The 26,435-nt window shown below is 34.7% G+C and overlaps 1 protein-coding gene across 8 annotated transcripts in view; it reads left to right on the top strand.

Annotated features, from left to right (window-relative positions):
- The window catches only part of PPP3CA (protein phosphatase 3 catalytic subunit alpha), a 331,056-nt gene that overhangs the window by 271,505 nt on the left and 33,116 nt on the right, over nt 1-26,435 (top strand). For all 8 annotated transcript variants that reach the window (XM_015138831.3, XM_078001828.1, XM_028848096.2 and 5 more), the window contains 3 exon segments: nt 1,294-1,388; nt 18,385-18,510; nt 20,599-20,673. In XM_015138831.3, the coding sequence (XP_014994317.1) occupies nt 1,294-1,388; nt 18,385-18,510; nt 20,599-20,673 (296 nt within the window).

The raw sequence follows: 26,435 nt of genomic DNA, 5'->3' as shown, positions 1-26,435 counted from the left end.
TATAAAGTCAAGGTATTAGGATTAAGAGTGAAACTGCCTTTCACATAGATTTTGTTTCCATAACGAAGCTTAGTTCCACAATCAGAATACATACTTCTAGAACATTTCAGAATGTTTTTAAGGGGGCATTTTCTTTTGAGGTATAGTGTGACCAAGTTCCAAAAAGAGAAGACTCACAGTATTTTTAAAGTTATAAATGTTAAGGTGGTTATTTATCTATCTGAAGGTACTTTTTGAGCTACTTTTAGAACCCAACTATATTAGGCATGGTTTAGTCTACCAGAAATAAATGACACAGATCAACAAAGAAATTATAAAATGTTGTTTTGAAGGGGTATTTCTAAACTGATACTCCTAAAATTGATTACACGGAAGTCATGATACATTTTTATCCTTATGTAAAAGAGCCAGAGTCACCTGTATTTTTAATTGAGAACTGAAGTATTAACATTAACAAATTATTTGTGTCTTAGTAACTGGATTGTTGGTTTATTTTCAAAGTTCTTGTGAATGTTCTGTTTCATTACTGATTGATTAAATATTACCCTGCTGAGACAATAATCTTTGACCTGTAGATACCAGCAGAGATTGGTAATAAATAAAATTCTAAAATAGAAACAGTCTCAATTTGTACAAATTCATAGATTTAAGGGGACATTCTTCTAAAAGAAAATCATTTAGTCTAGGCAAAATGCTTGTATATCATTGAATCTATGAATTGTATTAAATCTATGAATTAAATTAAATTTAATTATTAATCTAAAAATTCAAAGATTTAAGGGGGCATTCTTCTAAAAGAAAATCACTTAGTCTAGGCAAAATGCTTTACAGAATATTGTGGATTTATCAGATAATTGGCCTGGTTTTTAGTGGTAAGTCTTTATATCTTGCTCTGCTTATTTGGTCTTTTTATGTCAAAAATGTTGACAACTTTTTGAAAATTTTGAGTGGGTACAAAGTATCTGTGTACACTAATCAGCCTTCGCCCTGTCTGTTGAACACATGGAAATGACATGATTTTCCAATGAATTCCACAGTCTCTTGAGGTTTGCTAACTTAGAAAATACCTGTTTGGAAATTTTACATATGAATGTATGTTTTCATGCTCACCCCCCTGAAATGTATTAATACCTGTATATTTCAGACTTCAGAAAGAAATTTTTATTTAGTATATAATTGGAGGCTCTTTGAATAATGGCACTTGACTCATCCAATTTTCTGTTTCTGAATCTTTGATTTGATATTCTCTTTTTTCCATATGGGCTTTGTTTTGACTGTATTTGTTCTTTTTAGGTACCGCATGTACAGGAAAAGCCAAACAACAGGGTTCCCTTCTCTAATTACAATTTTTTCAGCACCAAATTACTTAGATGTATACAATAACAAAGGTAAGTGTTTTTAAATCCCTCTTGCAGTCTTATGTAATATGTGCAGTAATTCTTAAGCATTTTATTTTGGTTTGGTCTTAAATATTTTAACTAGTCTCTTTTTTTGTAATTTCTTCAGTTATTGTTTGATGCATACTTTGTGATTATCCTCAAAGATACAGATTCAAATTTGGTCAGAGATTGGGCTTATGCACTGTTAATTTTTTAAATGTTTTCTAGGACATTTTAAATTTTAACAGGGTTGACAACTGCTGCTCTGGTAGATACAGACTTTAAAAGAAATAATAATTGGAAGTAATCCAAAATCATGCTTCTTAAAAAGAATTTGGATTTAAATAGAATAAGGGTGATTGTGCATGGAAAGGATCAAGAAAAATAAAAAATAAACCCAGTAGCTTGAAATTCAAATTTGAATTGCATTTATTGAGCATCTACCATGAGTCGGCTCCTATGCCAGGCAAGTACATGTTTATTTCTTTAAAAAGCAAAAAGAAAAAGGAAACTTCAAGGTATTATTAGCTATTCTATCTCCTCCTTTTTTAATATGCAGAGTGTGTCCCTGTGGTTAATTGCCTTGTCCAAGGTCCCTTAATTAGGAAATAATGAGCTAGGTTCAAATCCATACTTCTGGTTCAGTGTCCTGTGCCTTTTTTCTGAAACTCCATACCTGAAAGAAACATGAAACACGAGGGCATTATTACTTACTACAAGGAAAAGAAGAAGAGCAAGGGGTGCATTATTACCTTCTTTCATAAATGTAATCTCTTTATTTGGAAATATTATAAAGTGTTCCACATGTAAGAATGGGTGAGAAAATGTGAAAAATCCTTTAGGTAGCATTGGTCTGGATATTATATAGGCAACGTGTCCGAGTGTGGCTTTCTGAGATTAAGAGAAATGGATCACGAGGTCAGGAGATCGAGACCATCCTGGCTAACATGATGAAACCCCGTCTCTACTAAAAAACCACAAAAAATTAGCTGGGCTTGGTGGTGGACGCCTGTAGTCCCAGCTACTCAGGAGGCTGAGGGAGGAGAATGACATGAACCCGGGAGGCGGAGGTTGCAGTGAGCCGAGATCGTGCCACCGCACTCCAGCCTGGGTGACTGAGCGAGACTCTGTTTAAAAAAAAAAAAAAAAAAAGAGAGAGAGAGAGAGAAATGGAGACAAGGAAAAAAGCAGTCAAATAACACATATAAGGTCAAATATAGCCCAAAAGGGGTGGTAAAAGGCAGCCTAGTTTCTGAGCCAGTCTGAAAACTCCTGGAATTAGGAGCCATGCCCCTGCAGAAATGAGGTGTGATGGGTCTCTTCTTGGCTCAGACCTGGTGTCTAGGATGCCTAATATGGGCCTTGGCCGCCTTTATTCCCAAGCACCTGTTGAAGGTCCTTAGTCCTTTGTTTCCCTTCATGTATTCCACTTTCCTATTGCCCAGAGAATGACATCTGCTGGATGGTGTTTGCTGTGGCCATACAGTCTTTTACATTGACATTTTGTCCATGGTGGGTCCTCCTCTATAGCGAAGTAGCATGTTTATCAGTAAAGCATAGTGCAGTTTTTGTTGTAACCATGGGGGAGAAAGGAGGCAGTTCCTAGAAAAGAAGTGCTGCCTTAAGTAGTCTATGTCAAGAAAAATGCAAAATAAAATAAAACATGTTCTCTGCTTGCCATGTGCTTTTACGTATGTGGGAGTGGGAGTCAGTGATTCACTGCTAAGGTGAAGATTATTGTATTTGAATAAGATTGATGTTACCTAGAATTTTGAAAAGCACTGCAATAAAATTGGGTTGCAAGCACCTTTAAAACACAATCAATGGAAAAATAGCTGTGAAGAATCTATGAGTTAATAATTTGATTGTTAGAAACATGATCATAAAGGACTCTAGAATTATAAGCTAATAGTTACAGTATGATTTGATTTTTAGAACTCCTGTAGAGTTGACAAAGTAAGACATTTGTGTCATTTAACCAAAAATATAAGACCCAAGGTGATTAAGTGTAAACAAAGAGAATCAAACACAAAATACATTTGATAAGGGATAATTTTCTAGAATGGTCAGAGAAGGCCTTAAGATAAAATATGATCTGGATGTTAAAGAATAGTGAATGTTTGATTAGAAAGAGAAATAAATAGTATCACGGCCAATTAATATTTTTAAAGCAGTAAACATTTATGTATAAAACTCATAAAAACTAATCTCTTTGACTGGATGAGGATTCTTAATCTTGCATGAGACAAGGACCCTGAGATTCCTGCAGGGAATGCGGGAATTTAGTAAGTCATACTGTATATCCCAGTTTCACCATGATCCTATGTTTACCAAAAGTACATAAAATACTCTTTTATATATTTTTTATAAACACAGATTTGTATTGTTCTATGGCATTAAGATTTTTTACTATTAAACTGAGGGAAGGAAATGTCCCTAAAAGTCATTTTCTTTCCAAAGACTGATTACTAAATAATGTGTACTCTACTTGGAAGTTTTTCAACAATTTCTAAAAAAGAAAACCAAAACAGTAAAACAGGAATAAAAATTGGGATTTTACTCCACAAAAACAAACTTAGACTGTTTCAATTCTTCATAATGCCAGGTAATGCAGTTTTGCCTGAGACCAGTAGCTATTTCTCAAATAAGGTGTCTATTTCTTCTTTTTGTATAGTTCTGATTTAACAAGTTTGGAACTTTAAAAAAGAAAAAAAAAAGATACCAGTGCGTCACTGACTTGAGATTTTTTAGTTCTTTCACTGTGTTCTTGCCTTTAGGGTAGATCAGAATCGCTCAGAAAATGCAGTAGAACTGTTTCGTTTCGGGAACCTTTTCATAAAAGAAAATATTCTCCAGAGAGAAAAAGATAAACTGATAGGGAAGAGAAAGATGTGTTCTTTAGTTTAAACAAAATTTCAAAAGACTTTTATGTAAAATTTCTGAAGCACTTTAAAGCTATTATGCTAACAGTGTATACAGTATGTGGGAGTGGGAGTCAATTATTCACTGCTAAAGTGAGAATTACTGTATTTGAATAAAATTGATGTTAACTAGAATTTTTAAAAGCAATATAATAAAATTGGATTGCAAGCACCTTCAAAACCCAATCATTGGAAAATAGCTGTGAAGAATCTGTGAGTTAACCATTTGATAGTTAGAAAGAGATGATCATAAAGTACTCTGGAATTATAACCTATTAGTTACAGTATGATTTGACTCTTAAAGCTCCTGCAGCTTAAGACAGCAGTAATACTATCTGGCAAAATGAAACAGTGAGAAAAATAGGTTTATTCTTGCCATCTTAAAACCCATAATAGTTGTGATAAGATTCATATTTAAATGTCCAATAGTTCTGATTGGTAGTTCATACTTACCTGCAATTAGTAAATAGCATTCAGAAAGTTATGAGAACTAAATGTTCCATCTCTTGGTATAGCCCACATAAATTCATTCAGTCTCATCCTTTCCAGCCTGTGCTGTCTTCCCGCCGGTCTCCCTGCCTCTGTGTCTTCACTCTGAGAGCTCTGCAAGATGCCATAGCAAAAGATGTAGGTTTGAATCACAGCTCTGCCATTAAGCAACTAACTCATTTAAATTTATTGGACATGCAGTGGCGTTGCTATGAGATGAGAAAAAAAAAATGTTCATTTGTGAATATTACATGAAATCGCTTTGAAACAAAATGCTGTGCGATATTAAGACATTATCATTAGTGAATATTTTATGTTATTATTTTGTCGCATGTTAGTGCAAGGCTTCACAGAAGCTTGCAGGAAAATTCCCTTATTCCTCAGTTTCTTATTTATAATTTCACTATATGCCTCAATCTACCGTTCTCACCTATCTCTCTCCTTATCTTGCGGTAAACCTCATTACCCTGAGCAACTTTGGCTTTCTGTTTCTCCACTTTTTTGCCTACATACTTATTTCTATCCAAAATATTTATCTCATTCTTCTGCCTGTCTAAGTGGTCTAGACCCACTCCAGTCTGCATTTCCATAAAGACTTCTGTTGGTGGTCCTTCTCTGAATGTCCGCAGTGCTAATCATTTTCTCTTGTATTTATTGTTTACTGTTTTTCTTGATAGCTTTTCCATGCATTCCTGTTTTTCCCAGTGAGATTATAATTAGTTTGAAACATGAGGCTTTTTGGTGCACATGATAAAGCCAAGTTGCATGCCTTGTACATGATAGGCAGTCAATACATGCATTGATTTAAGCATTTTTTTTTTTTTTGGAGAATTAAGAGCAAGACTGTGACCAAAAATACCCTATCAATATTGACCCCCAGACCTTTATCTCACTTTAAATCGCTCCTATAACCAGTGCTGATACCCTTTCTAAATTGGAGTTAAACATTGCAGAGCACTTTGCACATTTCAGTTGTTGAATTTTCTCCTGTGAATCTGTAAACCTAAAGGAAAAACTATTTCCTAATTACTCCAATATACCAATCAGATGAAAATTACAGTTATGACACATAGCTTCAGTTTTTTAAAAAAATATTTTCCCCCTGTAAAAGTGATTTTAGCTCAACCCACTCACCGATACAATAAACCTTTATTGAGAACTTACTACATACCAAGCACCATACCATACTAGGTGTTGGGGATATAAACGAAACAAGACAGACATGGTCTTTGCCCTAGTGTACTTAATAATCTGGTAATATGATAGACATTAAATAAATAATTCCACCAATAATTATTTATGTGTATTTGGAAAAAGCAACAAAGAAAATAGTGGTGTGATATGAGAGTGAAAATTATTCTGTGGGGACTAATTGGGGAAGTGACATTTAAGCAATCGGTGAGAGTAAAATCTCTCTGGATTGAGAAATAGAGTGGCAGATGTGAACATTGGCTTAAACAACTCAGTTTGGCCAAAAATTGTAATGAACCTCTGGGAAAATGTATTTTATACCTTGATGTTAACACTTAACTTCATTTCCTCTGTAGAGGTACACCTGTGCTGCAAAAGAATCTAAAGTAAACGACAGTAGGCTTCCATGTAGTACAAGTTCTCTGTAGTTCAGATGGGTTGTTGGATGGATGGGTGACTAGATGAGTGGTTAGATATATGATGTATATGTAGAGAAATATAAACATATATACCAGGGGTATGTAACTTAGTTCCAGTACAAACTACTGACAGTAAAATTAAGGAAATTTGTTAAATGAAAATTATTTTGGATTTGAGAGGAAAGTCTAATGGCAACCAAACTAATTTAGTAATCAAGACCAAACATTTAAATGATAACCAAGAAAGAAATCAATTCAATATTAAAGTAGTTAAGGAAGAGAGAGGTGGAAGATTGCTTTTATAAGATGCACATGGAAAGCATCAGCTGTGGTTTTCCTGTGTCCCCACCCAAATCTCACCTTGAATTGTAATAATCCCCACGTATCAAGGGCAGGGCCAGGTAGAGATAAGTGAATCATGGAAGTGGTTTCTCCTTCTCCCACACTGTTCACGTGGTAGTAAGTCTCACAAGATCTGATGGTTTTATAAATGGGAGTTCCCCTGCACCAAGCTCTCTTGCCTGTCACCATGTAAGACATGCCTTTGCTTTTCCTTTGCCTTTCACCATGATTGTGAGACCTCCCTAGCCATGTGGAGCTGTGAGTCCATTAAACCTCTTTCCTTTATAAATTACCCAGTTTCAGGTATGTCTTTATTAGCGGCATGAGAACAGACTGCATCATTTGCTAAAATTAGGAGATGCAAAAGTCTATCCTTTTTGATAGGGAAAAGATATGATATTTTGGACTTATAAGTTAGCAACTTGATGTAATTGCTGATAAAAAGCCTTTCAGTCTTACCAAAGCTTGATGTTTTCAGCATCCTCATATATTTTCCAGTCAAAAAGGAGTCATAGGCTTCAAGAAGATACCGTTTATAAGTAAAAAGAGAATTTCTGGCTTGGCAGGAAGATACCATTGTAAGAGAGAATGGAATTGCTGCTATAATGAACAAACATAAGAATTTTGCTGGCAGTCATGATATGAGCATAAAGGAACAGATGTAACATATCAGATGCCAGCTCAACTTGGTCTCCAGACTTCTGGCGGGAACCCTCAGTGACACTGTCTACACAGTGTGGTATGGCCAGACCTCAGAAGCTCATTCCATACTATACCACAATTTTTTTCCACTAGGAGGTTGTTTTATCATTCAGGAATATTTTTCACACACTTATAGATCTCTGCTACCCCTGTGGTTCACAAGCCAAATTCAGAACCAGTTAGCTCAGATCTTTTTGAGAGGGAGATGAGGAGTCTTAGAAAGGAAAGTTGAATCTATACCCAGGCGTCCCCAAGTAACATATCTGTCTCCACCATAGCACATCAAAGAGCTCCTCCCCTACAAAGTTGAACCATGTTTTATAGCAAAGATTCATTTCTACGAGCCTGAGGCTTGTCTTAAGCATGGACATAACTTTTAGCATTGACTTTTTAAAGCATTTTTTTTTTTTGGTATCCTTACAACCACAGGTTAAATGTGATTACTAGTTGCTTTACAAGTTGCATAAAATTAATCCAGAGACTTTGCCCCATAACAACAGTTTTCTCAGCATGTACTTTTTTCCTGCCATCATCTCAAACCTGAAGATGCTCTTAATGGGTCCTGAGTACTTGTTTGCCCCAGATCACTTATTGCATTATAAAAAATGTAAACATACAGTCAGGGTAGTATATTTGGTACTTTCCAGTAATTGTAGGCCAAGGTTGTTTTACTTTTTTATTTTTGTTTTTTTTACTAAAGCAAAACAATAAGACATCCCCCCAACCCCTAATTTATTCCTTCATTTATTTGATAAAGATTCTTAAATCCATGTGGGTATGATAGAATTAGACACACTAGAAAGATAATTTCTCATAATCATTATTAAGCCTAAGAGAGTTCACTGAGAAATGGTATGAAATACAATAATTTATATGAAGGAATAAAGTAGAAACTACAAACAAAACCCTTTAGTATTCTTTTATTATCAATATGAGGTGGTAGATGGGCCAGGCGCGTCCCAGCACTTTGAGAGGCTGCGGCGGGCAGATCATGAGGTCAGAAGTTCAAGACCAGCCTGGCCAATATGGTGAAACCCCATCAGTACTAAACATACAAAAATTAGGCGGGCGTGGTGGCCCGCACCTGTAGTCCCAGCTGCTCAGGAAGCTGAGGAGTAAGAATTGCTTGAACCTGGGAGGTGGAGGCTGCAGTGAGCCAAGATCACACCATTGCATTCCAGCCTGGGCAACAGAGTGAGACTCCATCTAAAAACAAACAAACAAACAAACAAACAAACAAACAAAAAAAAATATATATATATATATAAAATTCACTGCAGAGTGGTTTCAGCAGAATGTCTCCTCTCATTGCATTTTATATCCAAGATTCAACATGTGTAATTAATCCAACCGTGATATTAATTTCATTTACCATTGTCATTATCTTTGTCACTTTGAGTGATATAGCTTGATATATATATATATATATATATATATATATAGAGAGAGAGAGAGAGAGAGAGAGAGAGAGAGATTTTTTTAGACGGAGTTTCACTCTGTCCCCCAAGCTGGAGTGCAGTGGCTCAATCTCAGCTCACTGCAAGCTCCGCCTCCGGGGTTCACACCATTCTTCTGCCTTGGCCCCAAGTGGTTGGGACTACATGTGCCCGCCACCACGCCCGACTAAGTTTTTATATTTTTAGTAGAGACGGGGTTTCATCCTGTTAGCCATATTTTTTAAAGTCTTCAGTTGGTAATATATTTAGCCAATGTAAATATTTCCCTTCAGTTGTGATAGCATACTATACCTATGCTATTCACTTTGTTCCTATAAACAGCATATAATAATAACTTTTTTGAGCACTTACTATGTGCCAGATACTGCTCAAAGAGTTTATGTGTATAAATGCATTTAATCTTTCAACAACCCTATGAATTACTCTATAATCTTGATTTTATTGATGAAAATCTAGGGCACAAAGGAACTGCATATTTTTCCCAAGGTTGACACAAGCTGATACCAGAAAGCACTGAAATTGAAACTCAGCATACTGACTGCAGAGCCCACATATTAACCTCTGTCTGTACTCTCCTGCCTTAGCTTTGTTGTGTGAAATGTCTGTGAACGATCCGCTAATCCACTCTTCACCTCATGGTTCCATTATGTTTAGGTGACTCTAACCATTCTTCAATAAGAAAAGAAAGCTTTTGAAATGAAGAGTTATTTGTTATCACTTTAAAATTACCTGAGTGTTATGCATCCAAATATATGCATTATTAAAAGAACGAAGTTAGAATACCTTTTACATTTTTCTGAAATAAATAATTCATTAATCCCTTTAAAATGTATTCCCTAACGCACTTTTGCTTTTGTTTATTCAGCTCCACTGTGAAAGTGTCATTGCTGGAGGCCACTTTGTAAATAAGTTAGTTTTAATCCAGTAGTCACTTGCTCACATTTAAACATTTAATTAATGGAAGGGATGGTAAAATATAAACTATCCCATTAAAATTTAATATTGAAAGATACCTTGTACTATATATTTTAATTGAATGAATCTACACATAATCTCTGTATCTTTGCACCAACAAATGACCGTCTTGATTTCTTAAAAATCACTACTCTCTAATTGTAAATTTAGTTAAGTAGTTGTGAAACCTCAACAAAGTAAGACACAGTGTGTGAGGTAATTCTTGCTTTTCACAAAGCTTTGCCTATAGAATTACAAGATTTCAGATGTCAGAGTTATGGGAGACCTTACCAGGGAACAAAGAAGGATTCCATGCTGAATCCTCCATACAGATTCATTGCCAAGTGCTCTTCTGCCACCAGCTGAAAAGGGTCAATCAAAGAATCCATCTTAAAGCATTGAATTCCATTGTCTGATAGCCCTGATGGTTAGTTGAATCTTCAGTTGAACTAAAACGTACTTCTCTACAAATCTCATTCTCTATAAAGCATTCAGCAAGAGAAAAACAGTAACAATCCGAGGAATGTTAAAAACTTGAATTAATGGATTGTCACTTGCTATTCATTATCTAGGAATTCTAGACCTGCAAGAGACTCTTAGACTTTACTCTTACAGTGTCAAAAAGTCTGCCATGACATTATTTCCATGGAAAACAATGTTGATACGAAGTGTAGGAACTTAATACTAACTCAGTGCCAAGGATATCTTGGAGATAACCTAGAATAATTGCAAGCTATAGCTCAAGGCCTGATACAAAGTCCAAGCTTGAAGTTGAAAAGGGTCTTCTACGAATGTGTAGAGATAACACCAGTTTCAAAATACCTCCCACCAGAGTACAGTTACCCTTATTAGGCTTTTGGAGCTGTACCAAATGAGAGCAAGGCAAAGGCACAGTGTTTACTATCCCTATGCCTTCTCCTCCAATAGCTTAAAGCTTCAGCTAAGACTCTCTCTCTCTCTGTTTTTAGTCTAGGTTTGCATAAGCCTCACTTTAGCATCATCATAGTATAGATTAGAACATAAATGAATTCACTAGCTAAAACTGTTAAGAAACTGATAATTGCCAGTGATTCTTTCTTATTAACAACAAAAAAAAATTTGCTAGAAGAAATTCAAATACTCTATGCAAAATTGTAATGTTAGAAATGATTCACAATGTTTAACTGGTCTTGAGCTACTTACAAAGATCAATTATTGGCCCCAAATTCTCTGGATCCTAGTATGTAAGTATAATATATTAGGTGGGAATTATAAAATGGCAAACTATTTAAAATAGATAGCCATGCCCTCCTTGAAGAATTTGAAACAGACTTATAATACTTTACATTTCTCAGGGACAAAATATTTCATCTGATTAAGATTATCATGCATATTAATCACATGTGTTTTGTTTTGTTTTGTTTTTCCTGCCCCATTCTCAGCAGTTGGATTATTTGATCTTTATACTTTAAAAATGAGAGGGCAGATATTATTCCTGTTTTACAAGTTTGAAGGTAAAGACTAAAGAAGGAGAAATATTTGCCCAAGTTCATGCAGTTACCGTGTGACAGAACTAGTGTCGTTTCCACTGTTCTCTAATTTACATGCTCTTACAATTTTAAAACAAACAGTTTAGCCTTTGAGGTGACACATTGCCTTTTACCTAAATTCCTTTATGTTTCCTTCAGATTTCTGTTTGTATTTTGTTAGTTATGTTTTTAGTATCCTGATTGGTTATATGCTTTGTGTTTCCTTCCTCTCTTTTTCCCTCTTCTCCCATTTTCTGTTTTCATTCCTTAGGTCTTTTCTTCAACCAACACAATTAAGCATCAACCATATGCCAGATTCAGTACATAACACTATAAAAGAATAAAAAGGATCTGTTCCCTCCCTCATTCCTTCTATTGTCTTCCTTCCACTTACTTTACCCAAAACTCTATATATGAATAATAACCTGGTTAATAATTTGCTAACCCTATATTAAGAATGGAAACATACAGAATTGACCCTGGAACAATACAGCAGTTAGGGGTGCCAACCCCTGCTGCAATCAAAAATCCACATATAACTTTTGATTCACCAAAAACTTAACTACTAATAACCTACTGTTGCCCAGAGCCTTCCTGATAACATAAACAGTCAATTAACACATATTTTGTATGTTACGTGTGTTATATTCTGTATTCTTACAGTATATGATACACAAAACCTAGAAAAAAAAATGTCCTTAAGGAAATCATAAGCAAGAGAAAATATATATACTATTCATTAAGTAGATGTGGATTATCATAAAAGTTTTCATCCTCATCATCTTCATTTGGAGCAGGCTGAGGAGAAGAAAGAAGAAGAGGGGTTGGTCTTGCTATCTCAGGGTTGGCAGAAGCAGAAGAAAATCTGCATATAAGTGGACCTATGCAGTTCAAAACTGCATTGTTCAGTGCTCAACAGTACACACACATGCACACATGCACATAATCAGAAGATTACCTCATACTGTTTCCCAGAAATATCTAAATGCCATCTCTGCCATTCATGTAAGTAAGATAATATGAATATTTTATTTAGGAGACTTGTAACAAAGTTCAAAAAGGTGTTGTAGGTACTATGAAGGATGCATGTACAAGGTATATAAGGTATATAAAGATTGAGAATGTATTTCCATTTCCACCTAATGAGTAAGAGGAGTGGGGCAAGGGCTAGAATGGACATAAAGTGATTATATATAGTAGCATACATGTGTGTCCTTGATACATACAAAATAATTATCTCACAGCTTCAAGTAAGTCATATATACCTACTGTTTGTATCCACTAATAACAAAATATTTCAGATTGGCCGAAATTTAGTCATTATGAGCCAGGCATGGTGGTGTGTGCCTGTAGTCCCAGCTACTTGGGAGGCTGAAGCGGGAGGATCACTTGAGCCCAGGAGTTCGAAACTGCGGTTAGCTATGATTGTGCCATTGTCTTCCAGCCTGAGCAACAGAGCAAGATCCCATCTCTTGAAAAATGAAAAAAGAAAAATTTAGTCATTATATGAATTTACTGAAAATTTGCCTGTGAAAGACCCTATATTAGGTACTGGATGAAACAATATAAACGTTACCTTTCTCATACTGAAGAATATCATGGTCAAATTACCTAAAAATTTAAGGTTTGAAGTCTATCTTCATAAGTGACTTGAACACATACTTTTCACTTAAGCTTATGATCTAGAGAGTAAAATTTATGACTACAGTCCTTGCTCACCAAATACTGTAACCATCATGAATTAGTACATTTCCCTTTAACTAAATTATTAATAATATTTAAAAGAATCTTTTAAAGACAGAATTCATCCAGCAAGAACTAGGACATTGAAAGGGAAAAAAAAATGGAAGTGGAAGTTAGAAATCAGATTTTAAAATGGAAGGAATTGTAGAGACTGTGTTCATGAATGCTATAATATATACTACGGAAAAGTATGCATATATGTGAATATACATATATACATCTTCACACAATCTTAAATGAAAATTGTACCCCCAAAAAGTAATTTTTATGAGAAAATACAGATTTTTGAAAACTAAGTAGCATGGCTCCCAGAATTTAAAAAACCCCTTGCATGCAGCATACCGGCATAATCTTCAAATGCTGCCATAGAACATTATGAGTTGCATGGGTCCTGCTTCAGGAATTGTATCCACCAAGGCATTATGCCTCCTTTCGTGATGGTAGGACTTTGCCAAAAGAACACACTGATGCTAGTTTTTCTGCTAGGGCATCTGCGGGTGGAAGAATTGGAAGGAAAAAACATCCTGGGTCTATTATGCAATTTCTTTGTGCTTTTGCTATTTCTGGATGGATTATGATTCTGGAATGCCCCCATTTGGTTTCTTCTCATCTTTGTTTCTTTTCTCTCCCTCTTTCCCATCTTCTGAAGGTGAAAGAGGATGGTCAGTTAGGGATAAGGAGATGAAAGACATTAGCAAAAGGGTGAGGACAGGAATAAAATTCAAGTCATTTTCCATTCTTTTGACCTCTTCTCCCCTGTCTTAAAATCGGGACTAGTGGTGTGAAGAGTGCCGGAGGTATGGTGGAAGCATTACAGTTACAGGTTTTTCAGAAAAAGAACTTTGTATTCCTCTGGACACCCACTTCAGAAGTGCTGAGCCCATGTGTGGTTCGGTAAACTGGTTAATACCACTTGTTAGCAATAATTTTGATAGCTGGTCTTTAATTAGAAACTTTCTTTTGATCTTTTTACTCTTGTCATTCATTGCTTTGTCTCCAGTTTCCCTGGGTGATGGAAATTGTAGACAGTATGTTGAGAAATGTTTTCAAGTTTTCATTAAATACTAGCTTTTTTTTTTTTTTTTGGTCCCATCAAAATTTCAAATTAAAGTAAGAAAGACCCCCTGTTTTACAGATTTGGATATGGTCAGGCAACTTAGTACATGGCTTGGTTGACAGAGCAGTGGAATAAGATAGATTCTATTCCTTGGACTTCACTATGTACAGGGGACCAGTTGTGTTATTAGATATAATCGAGGTACAGTCCCCCTTCTGCATTCACCAAGTAGGAGCAGGCCCTTGATTACTAATTTTACATCTTTTACAGCATGTCTTTGAACCCAGGGTTCTACAGGTACTATAAAATGAGTGGATTGCATTTTTAAGACAGTAATTTTGACATCAGAAAAAGAACTGGCAGTCAGGCTTCCAGATTTGTGGGATTAGTATTCTTTTCATTATACCAAATTTCCTTCCAGCTGTTCTTCATACCTGCCAGTACAGCAGAAGAGCATTTATTTCTGTGGTGTCTGGTGTGCTCTGAAGGATGGTTAATCATGTCAGGCCTGCATGTATGTCAGAGTCTCTCTGTTACAATTGTTAAGTGACAAGAGGTCATGTGGAATTGCCAGTAGAATAAAGGAGCTCCTTGGTGGTAGACTGTTGTTCTTTTTTTCTTCTGTTTCTCAGACAAGGGCTCAGGAGGTGGTCTTGAGTGATTATTGAAGTACAACTATTTGTATTATTTATATTGTACTGGAGATAAATGTCTTTCAAGTACTTCAGAGAAGAGCACACTGTTAGGGCTCCAGTTGGGTTTTGTAATCCCAATGACAGTCAGAGGCAGGTGGCAGGGGCGGAGGATGTGGGAGGTGGAAGATGAAACGTTAACTGTGAATTTCGTGACTGCAGATATTTTGGACTGTTTTAGTTTTTTTTTTTTTTCCTCATGTATTTCTGTGTTATATATTTATTTTACAAAAATATCAGAATTTTGAGTAACTTACTAATGTAAGGTTGTTCAAAAAGTATTTTTGCATAAATGTGTTGCTGAAGAAAAAAGAATACATATTGGTGTAATTTCATTTTTCAATTTAGGATTTTTCGAGCTAGAGAAAAATTAGAAAAAATTCTATTTATAGCTTATAGAACTACTGAGAATATTATTTATTGCATTAGTGATGAGGCCTTTCATTGTTTACAATGAAGTTTGTTAACATCATTCAGATCCGGAAGAGATCTTATAAATTATTTATAAACCCACATAGTTAGGTAACTGAGACTTAACTTAAAGATACTAAGTACCTTAGTCTGGTGAATAATTAGTGACAGATTCCATCTTGTAGTCTGGACTCCTGGCTTTCCAGTCCAGTGCTCTTCTTTAAAGAGATTAAACATGGAAGGAGAAAGAATTTGTGTCCACAACTTGATAGACACTGAATTATTTATACTATTAGAATGAATATATTATGATGTACTAGAAGGATGAGGGACTTTAGACTCAGGCCAAAAGTGAGATTTACCTCTTTCTAAGTGTGACTGTAGGCAGATAACATCTCTGTTTGCTTGTTTTCAAAATATAAATGATAAGAACCACTTTTGAGGAATATTGTGAAGATTTGTAATTATGTTTATAAAGGGCCACACATAATGCCTGGCATATATCAAATACTCAGTAAATAAATGAAAATAAAATCTAAAAACAATATTTGCTTTTATCAGTAGGTACTGAAGTAAATTGTATTGAGCCAAGATCAAATGAACTTTTATCTCACCAGCTACAAAACAGAACTTCTGTTTTGTCTATTGGATGAGCCTTACCCTTGCTTGTGAATTGCATCCTGTTTCACTCAAACATGTATTTTGGCAAAAACTAAAACCTCTCTAATTATGAAATCCATATTCAAAGTTAAATTATTATAACAGCTAGGACTAGAATTCATACATTTATAATTTATGAGAGACAGCAGGGAATGAAAGAAAGGGAATGAATTTGGTGTCAGAAAAAGCTGAGTTTAAATAATGAGTGAGATCTGTCAGTTACTGGTTGTGTGATCTTGAGCAAGTTTCTCCATTTCTCAACCACAAGTCCTTTGTAACATAAGGGCAGTCACACCTGCTTCTCAGATTTGTTGTACAGATTATTACATAAAGCCTATCTCTTGCCTCCAGGGCACTGTTAATTATAATATTTACTTTTCTTCTGCCTGCTATACCACCAACCTAAGGTTAATAAAAAGTGGGGGAACTTAGAGGAGAAATTACTCTTCAAAAAGACAATTTAAAGCCTTAAAGATTCATCTGAAGATACGAGGATGCATTTCTGCTGTGAATATTCAGTGTTCCGAAATAGTAAAAACCTTTTACATGGAGCTAGAGCTCTGGTAGCACTTAGCAAAGATAGGAAATACGTCACCTTTCTTAAACTGAAAATCAAAAGTATTGGTATGGTAGTTTGCCTTGATTTTTTTTTTTTTGCATGTTTTTAATATCATGTAAATGTATCCTTATGGCATAAACGATAAAGCAACGTAAAAGGGAATGGGTTTACAGAAACATATGCAGGAATTAGAATTCCACAGGAAGAAGAGGATGACTACCTTCATATCAGTATTGCCTACACTATCTACATTTCTTGTCCCCAAAGTGTCTGTGATTATATGTTCCCTGGAACCATGTTGGTCAGCCAGAAATAACAATGCAAAACAAAGGCCTTACCATTCACAAGTACGAGTTTAGTTAAATGCAGGCTGCTAAAAACATCAACATATTGTTAGGCATATGATATATATAGTATCCACACCACAGAAAACGATATATTCTCCCCATACTCTGCACTGTTCAAACCGACCTAGAAGATTAAATTACTTCTGGGCCACATTTTAACAGAGACATTGCCGATCTGGCATGCATTCAGAATAGGTTGAGCATGATGAGCTAAAGCATCAAGAAGCCATGTCATATTAAAGAGGGTGAAAGGGGATAAAAATAATTTGCTTGAAAAAGATTATAAAGCAGATACCAAGATGTGTCTCCAGCTCCTGATCCTCCATTCTGAGTATAAACAAAAAAGTAATGATTAATTTTTCTGTATTTTCAACCCCGTAACATAAACAAGAAAAGATCCTATGATATCATGTAGACTCCGTTGGTTACTGTCTTCTAATGTAATACTAATTATGCCCTGAATAGATAATAAAAATGAAATCTTGCCAAAGCCTAAGAAGATATGCTTGAGTATCATATTTAATATTTAAAAGGCTGTCATTCAGAAGCAGAATGACAGCCTTTTAAATATTAAATATGAAACACATAGCAAAACTATGATCAGTGACTGGTAAAGGCAGGTTTAAACTCAACCTGAGAATTTCCTGCAACTTAAAATTGTCTATCCGTAGAATAGGTGATCCCCACTAAAACAGGTGACTTTTCCTTTATTGAAAGTACTTACAGAGACGTGAAGCATGCAGATTTGTTTTCCTGAGTCATAGATGGACATCTTTTTCAGAAATCAAGGATAGAGTTAGATAGAAGCACATTATTTTGTGTGAGATTCAATCCAAACATTTTATTTTATTAAGTCAAGAAAGCAATCTACCATAGGGTAACTATAGTTAACAATAATAGATTATAATTTCAAATAGCTGGAAGGAGAATATTGAATGTTCTAAACACAAATAAATGATAAATGTTTGATATGGTATTTAATGTATAGCTAATTACCCTGATCTGATTACTGTGCATTATATGTATCAAAACATCACTATATACCCCATGAATATGTACTATTATTATGTTAATTTAAAAAATAAAATAAGCATTAAAAAATAAAGCAATCTAACAAACTATTTTGTACAACTGTTGGGAGTTCTACTAGATGAAGTTTTATTTTTAAAAAATAAATTCATTCAAATATTTCAGGAGATTATTATGTCAAACTTAGCTGTGCCACTTTTATTAGTGTCATCAGATATCAAATTTTAAGACTAAAGTATTCTTGGCTGAAAGGGGAGCTTGATACAATTCCTGACAGACAGTGGATTAACTATTTTGTATAAATATTTTCTAATTTGTTATACAATTCCATATTAAGTATTCATATATTGTGTAGAATAAGGTTCAAGTACATAAGTTATATAAGCATTCTGGGATGCCTAAGGTATGAGCCTGGATGTTTTGGAACTTCAGTCAAATGGTTGAATTTTCTTGATGAGGTAAAGCCATACATAGAAGCCGAAATATGTCCTGTGTTTCTGACATCCTTTTTTGGTTATTTTTAGCTGCAGTATTGAAGTATGAGAACAATGTTATGAATATCAGGCAATTCAACTGTTCTCCTCATCCATACTGGCTTCCAAATTTCATGGATGTTTTTACTTGGTCCCTGCCTTTTGTTGGGGAAAAAGGTATGTTGTGGAATCCTGAGATGTTCTTCTTAAAATAGTTTAGGAAGGAAGGAAAGGAGATTAAACACTCAGAAAGAGAAGAACTTTGGCCCAGCCAATAAAATGTACAAGTTGTACAATGAAAGATGTGATTTGGAGGTAGAAGTGTGTCACTCTGCATCCTATTAACAGAACACAATTGGTGAATTAGGGGGAAGCAGAAAAAAACAAAAACAAAAACGAATATTTAGGAAATTTTTACAATTTTATTAGAATAATATAACTCTTTAAAATATAATGGAAATACAGCTTTACCTGGTTTCAAGTAATGTCTACACTTTTTCCTTACCCCTTTGTACTATAATCCCAAAGGACTATTTAATTTTATCTGCCCAATTAAAAGATTATCTGCCAAATTAAAAGATTAGGATAGCCATGCTCTCCTTACATTTCTGATGTTAATAAATTATTATTTAATAGTGCTTAATGGCTACAATATTTTGAAGAACAATATGTACAACAACAACAAAGTAGTTCATCAATAATGTAGGCATTAGCACATTATAAGGTACAGAACAGGAGACAAATTTACATTTTAAAAGTTGTTTATTAACTTTCTTCTTGCCTGCCTTCTTTCCCCCTCGGTTTTGCTTTCATATGTTGACTTAAACTCCAACAAAAATTTTGAGGAAATGCCTGCACCACTTGTTTTTCATTCAGGAGGCCTAACAGTGATACACAGATTGATTATCACGTATTGTATCATATTTTCCATGAGAAGGTGAATGGGCATTACGAGAAAGATGAGTGTTCCCTACGTATCACAGTAATGATGTCCTATAAGGAGTATCAGAGAAAAGCTAAATATTTTTCTGAAACCCTAATTGTTGTTTTCCCTTTAAATGCCCTAAAATGATTAAACCAGTGAAGTTTTGAGTTGTCAGCAAAGAAGTCTTCCCTTTGGATATCAAAATAATCAAAAATAAATTTTTAATAGTCTCTGATAAATAATCCCAGTACTACTCCATATTGCAACTTTCTTGCACTGATCAAATTGGAGTAGCATCATCTGTTGACTTCACTGGAAACAGAAGCAGTGTGGATCCTGACAACTATGGGGCACCTTTTGAGCACTCTTTATTTGAATTGTTTCTATTAATTATTAAAATTTGGGACATTTATTAGAAATTAGCATATTAATCTGTTGGTACACAAAATCCAGTTTTGATAATTAAACTGAAACTCTGGATCAATGTTGGCTCCATTGAAGTTTCACTCTGTATCATACATCTTCAATTCTAGAAGGACATTTTTTGAAATAGCATATTACTTTAAAAACTAGCTCTCAAAGAAGCAGTAGACAGGCTTCTTTTCACGTGCATAGTAGAATCCAATCTAATTTCAAAAATTGTTAAATGTAAATAGCATGCTTTGTAGTATAAAAATAATGCAGTACTAATTTCCTCTGTACAACACTTTTATATAATCCTACTGTAATCTATTAAGTAAATTTCTGATTAAACTGCAACTATTTAATTTTTTAAGCATTTTTGAAAATCAAATTTAATGATATTTCTGTCAATACATTTTTAAAATTAGTATTCTGAAAAATACTTCAGATATATTAGTTTCTCAATCAGCAGTTTGTAATAAACACAAAACCACATGCCTATAATGGCGTGAAGTTCTCTAGGTGATTAAAAATATTTTTAAAATTCATCATTCTTAGTCCCTACTGAACAGAACGTTGTAATCTGATCTAGATTAAGCCTTATCATTGTGTGATAATAAAAATTCAAAAAAACCTATTTTCTCTTTCGTTGATTTATAGTATATTCACATCCACATATTTGATTTGTCATTGTCTATTGACCTAGAGCTAGTAAATGTTACCATTAGATATCATAAGCATGAGCTAATAGTTTTATAAAGTCTGCATAGAATTACAAAGGCTGTTTTTTATGATCTGGATGTTTATGGAAACTGCTTCTATATACAATCTAAATAAGAAATGTTATTGCTACATTTGCTCATTAACATTGCCAGAGTAATAGTTAAGGTTGTAACAGAAAACCCCCTGACTTTTCTTTCTTTGCTTTCTCTCTTTAGTGACTGAGATGCTGGTAAATGTCCTCAACATCTGCTCTGATGATGAACTAGGGTCAGAAGAAGATGGATTTGATGGTAAGAGGCTTGAGCCTTTGTGCTAATGCTATTTGCCAGATAATTACTTGGAGTCTCATTGCTAAACCTAAGAATAAATTTCTAAGATTTGGATTATGTTTAAAACATAACATATTACGCCTGTAATCCCAGCACTTTGGGAGGCCGAGGCGGGCGGATCATGAGGTCAGGAGATCGAGACCATCCTGGCTAACACGGTGAAACCCCATCTCTCCAAAAAGTACAAAAAATTAGCCAGGCGTGGTGGTGGGCGCCTGTAGTCCCAGCTACCCGGGAGGCTGAGGCAGGAGAATGTTGTGAACCTGGGAAGCGGAGCTTGCAGTGAGCCAAGATCATACCACTGTACTCCAGCCTGGGTGACAGAGCCAGACTCCATCTCAAAAAAAAAAAAAAAAAAAAAAAAAAAAAAAAAACCAAAAAAAAAAAACCATATATATATCTATAAATTGAGAATGAAGGATATATATATATATATATATATATATATATATATATATAAATTGAGAATGAAGGATATGATTTTATTTTCTGTTTACTTTTTAAAGGTATAAGAAACAAATTTGAGAATTTTCTCATTACTTTAAAAACATTGTTAAAGTAGTAAACTGTTTTAATAAGCTTTCAGTAGCTCATATTGCTAAGTGACCTTTTTTGGCTTTTTGATACAAATGTAATCCTTTATTTTCTAACAAATGTTACCATTTACTGGACAATTTCTTTTACCAGGCAATTTAAAAATGTCCTCTAATGGAATTGCTCACGTCAATTATTCAAGTTTTGATATTTATGGTAAAAGAAGACATTTACATATTGATATATTGGTATTTATGTCAATCCCAATATTTCTTCTTTCTGTAGTAATAGGTAATGAATAAACTATAAGGAGTTTTTTATGTTTTTTAAGATATTACTTGGTGTTTACCCTCACAGAGTATGCTTTTTCTGCAAGGGGCACAGATCCATGAAGTTAAATATGGAGGAGAAAATTACCCTGAGTCTTACAAAAGCACCTCAAAATGAATAGAAACTGACAAAATGTACTTAGAGAAGAAAAGCATAAAAGCAAACTTTACTGCATTTAAGAAGTACAGTTGGGGCTGGGTGCAGTGGTTCCTAGCACTTTGATAGGCTGAGGCAGGAGATCACCTGAGTCCAGGATTTTGAGACCAGCCTGGGAAGCATAGGGAGAACTCATTTCTACAAAAAATTAGCCATGTGTGGTGGTGCATGATTCTGGTCTTAGCTACTCAGAAGGCTAAAGTGGGAGGAAATCTTGAGCCCAGGAGGTTGAGGCTGCAGTGAGCCATGGTCATACCACAATACTCCAGCCTGGGTGACAGAGCAAGATCCCGTCTCAAAAAAAAGCAGAAGTACAGTCAGCCCTCCATATCGGAAGGCTCTGCATCCATGGATTCAAACAACCTCAGATTGAAAATAATTCAGGAAAAAGTTGCATCTGTACTGAACACATACAGACATTTTTTGTCTTGTCATTGTTCCTTAAATAATGCAGTTTAACAACTATCTACATAGCACTGACATTGTATTCAGTATTGTAAGTAGTCTGGAGATTACTTAAAGTATACTCAGAGGTCCTAGATTCAGGACACTCAGGGTTATAAGATGCATTAAAAACCTATTCCTTGAAGAAGTTGCAAACTGGTTGGAGAGACTGATGCATAAACCAATAATATCAATAAAATGAGACAAATTATAAATAAAGGGTGAAGAGGGCAAGGGAAACTAGATATTATGGTGAGTTTAAATGGATAAAATTCATACCTTTAAAAACTGCACTGGAGTAAAATGAAAAGAGAATGTGGTCCTTTCTGAAAGTTGGTTTCCAAATGGCATGATTTAATGTTTACCTGAGCTTAATACAGGTCATGGCTATAAATGGAAAATACCTAATGCTACAGGCAAAAGTAAAATAAACCTGTTCATACATTCATGTAAATAGAGTCTATATACTTAGGTAAATTAAATGTATAAGATTTATTTCTAACATCTCATAGTTTTTCTCCTTTCTGCAACTTCTCTTGTCTTTATTACTTTTCTTCATATACTAGTTTTGAGTCATATACCACATTGCAAGGAGATGTGCAACATAGGGAAGGAAAGGGAAAAATTGATATATTAAAAAAACAACTTTACTGGGCTAAATTTAGAATATATAAGAACTTAAATATATTGACATATTTTGAAATATGCAGGAGATCAATGGACATTTTGTGCTTTATCTAAATTCTAGATGTTTCATATGTTATAGCCACAGTTTGCTACTGTTATCTTTTAAATGATAATACTATTTTCAGAATGGCAGAAACTATTTCCTAAAAAAATACTAACCACATGGAACCTAAATCTTAAACATCAACAAACATTTTTCAGTATGTACCTTTCACTATAGTCCTTTTATTCTTTAAAAGAAAGATTAGCATTAATACAGTCACAATCCCCTATTAACAAATGTTTGTTTTGCCAAGTCCACTAGCCAGTATTTATGATATAGAGAACAAAAATGTAACATACTGTAGAGAATAAGAATGTGTAGACCTACATATGTTCGTAATTTTTATGTTAATCCATTCACTCAGCAAATATATATTCAGTATCTACTAAGTACTAGGTACCATAGCCAAAATGACTGTACATTTCACTGTTACATGTTATTCCTGCACACTTAAACATCACCAAGACTAACCCTGTGCTTACTTCACTTCTAGTAAGCTCCCTTTACTCATCATCTCAATCGCTTACGTGAAAGGATTTGTCAGATACTTTTTAAAAAAATAATTAGTTCTAATCAGTGTGCTGTGCTCATCACCAATTACTTTTTAAACTCTGTTTTAATTCCAATTATAGGAGTGTATGTTTTTCTTAGGGCCCTTGGAAGAATTTTTTTCTTTCTAAGCAGACCCCTGAATACCCACTTTACCACTCTTTAAGTTTTAAGTCAGTCCTGCAGAGAAATTTTGTCCTCCCAGGTGCAGGGAGGAAGATGGTCAGGAATACCTAACCTGCTCTTACCAACTAGAAAAGATGAGCTTTATCTCTCACTTTTATCCGCTTCCTTCAGTGATCCATTCCTATCAGGTTAAACATCATTAAGTTATTTATCGTTCTGAACAGTTTATTCTACTTTAGCTTATTTCTGCTCAGCTGTGTTAACAGTAAGATTAGTGTTTTCAAAATTTTAAGCGAAATTTACACACAGGCTAATTAAAACATGTAATGCATATTAAAAGTCCTATGTGTCTATATATGACTTGTCAGTTTGGGAGCGAGCAGAAAGAGATAAAATTATTGCTATATAATTTTTAGGGATAGACAACTGAATTTCCTTGGTTTCCTGTATATTGGACCTCACTTAACCAGTAGTATGTGGGTGTTTTTTCTGCCTTTTTTCCCCATCTTATTTAAAATTTGTTGGTGTATTTCCCTTAGTCAAACTAAAGAGAAACAATCATCTAATCTTATGCTTTATTTCTTTTGTATATGTACGTATGGGAGGAGAAGGAAGAAAGAGATGAGGAGAGGTGAAAGAAAAAATCCTTCTGCCTGACTGGGCTTTGCCAGCATATGATAGCAGTGCAGGCCTTGGTTCCATGAGCAGCATCAGATTCAAATTTCATAGAAAAAGAGCCTAGAGGAACTGAAGAAGAGAAATTAAATTCAGCAAGGAGAGGCATCATATACATTATGCATTAACGATAGGTTATGATTGAGAAGAAGCTGGTGCTTTGGGAAAAACATATTAGGTTCTACATTTACCCTTTGTGAATAGTTTTCTCCTTTCTAAACAGGGTGATAATAGAAGAATGCTGAATGCCTCTCCATTGAATGTGGAAACTGATGGGCCAGCATTAGTGTGATCTTGTCTGCCCACATTTTTCTAGATGCAAGTTTAAGAGCATGTTCAGTGTGAACATTGAGGACTTTAGGGATCTGAGTCTGAGATGTGTCAAAGTTAATCTTAATAGATGCTGTCCTCGGTTTGTAACTGTGACTTCTAAATGTGACCTTTTAGTTCAAATGTCATAAATTTGTCATTTAGAAAAAACACAGAAATGAAAGTTTTAAGTTTTAATTAAAAGTATATTTTGCTGGGTGCAGTGGCGCATGCCTATAATCCCAGCACTTTGGGAGCGCAAGGCCGGCATATTACTTGAGATCAGGAATTGGAGACCAGCCTGGCCAACGTGGCAAAACCTTGTCTCAGCTAAAAATACAAAAAAATAGGTGTGCATGGTGGTGCACATCTGTATTCACAGCTACTTGGGAAGCTGAGGCACAAGAATTGCTTGAATCCGGGAGACAGAGGTTGCAGTGAGCCATGATTACACCACTGCACTCCAACCTGGCTAAAAGTGAGACTGACAAAAAAAAAAAAAAAGTGTATTCTACTTAAGATATTATATATTTCAGTATGAGCAATCAGGAGTCCTAGCACTTGATGTAACAAGACAGCAAAACTGGATTTCCTCAAAGGGTTAGGGTTAGGGTGCTCAAAGATGCTCAAAGAATAATTTGTAAAGTTTCTTAGAAATCCTTGATTTTCTTTGGGAATACTGTTTATTGTTAATATATATTGAAGTGAGTTTTTGTTTGTTTGTTTGTTTGGTCGCATTATTTCCAACCTCAGGATAAAATTTCCAAATTTCTGCACCCCATCCTTCCTGCCTGCAGCCTGTAGCCTGTCTCCCTCATGGGGCTGGCTCTCTTCTACTGCTTGCCAGGCTCCTTATTTGTTGGCTGAAAAGGCAAAGCAGAAATCAGAAGACATCCAAAGACTTAAATAAAATTCTTCCTTACATTGCTGTTTATTTTAAGTGGGCTATCCCTTCATGAGTCATTTATCAAGCCCTTCTCAATACTTCATTCCATCTCCAATGTGAATGGGAAAGTCAAAGGTAATAATAGTGCCTGTACAGTCCATGACTGTCTTTTATCTTATCAGCTTGACTTTTTAGTGTCTATAGCGCCTATAGCAATTTAGAGATGCTCCTCATTTCCTTCAGAATCTGTCAACTCGTCTTTACTATTTAATGATGATGTTAGTGACAGCAACTAACACGTACATGTTAGGGATCAAGCTTAGTTCTTTAATTTACTAATTTTACCTTCTGGCCAACAAAAGATTTGTTATTATTAACTGTCATTTATGTTAAGTTTACTAGGCAATTTATATTATCTTTCATCCTCAAAACAGCCTATTGATATATGTACTATTATTATCCTTATTTTACACATAAAGTGATCCAGGCTCAGTAAGTTGAAAACCTAAGTTCATCCAGCTAGCAAAGTGCACCAGAGCCTGGATTTAATGTCTGCCTGGTTGTCAGGCTCTTAAACTTCCCACCACATGTGATTACAATGTTTGAAATTTTTTTCATTCACTGTGATGCTTTAAAAAAAAAAAACTAATAAGCAAATATAATATGCTTTAATTTGTTCTATTAAATATACTGTAAAATAAAATATAAATATAACAATATATAAGTATACTGTAAAATAAAAATATTTTATGAAATGAAGAAATATATTTTGCAGTATTATTTGGCCATGAAAGTCAATGCATATGAAACAATATCATTCTATTATTTTAACATAGGCTAAGAAGAAATGTGTTTCATCTTGTGAAAAATTTAGGTGTATCTGAGCAGACAGAAAGTCTTCTGGCTCAGTCAGGCTTCTGGATAGAAACCATGTCATGATTCCCTCCTCCTTAGCTTCTGTCTTATAAGTAAAGGAATTTGATA

Source organism: Macaca mulatta, chromosome 5 (genome assembly GCF_049350105.2).
Source record: "Macaca mulatta isolate MMU2019108-1 chromosome 5, T2T-MMU8v2.0, whole genome shotgun sequence".
NCBI lineage: Eukaryota > Metazoa > Chordata > Mammalia > Primates > Cercopithecidae > Macaca > Macaca mulatta.
The sequence above is the reverse complement of the archived record's forward strand: the minus strand, read 5'-3'. Positions and strand labels throughout refer to the sequence as shown.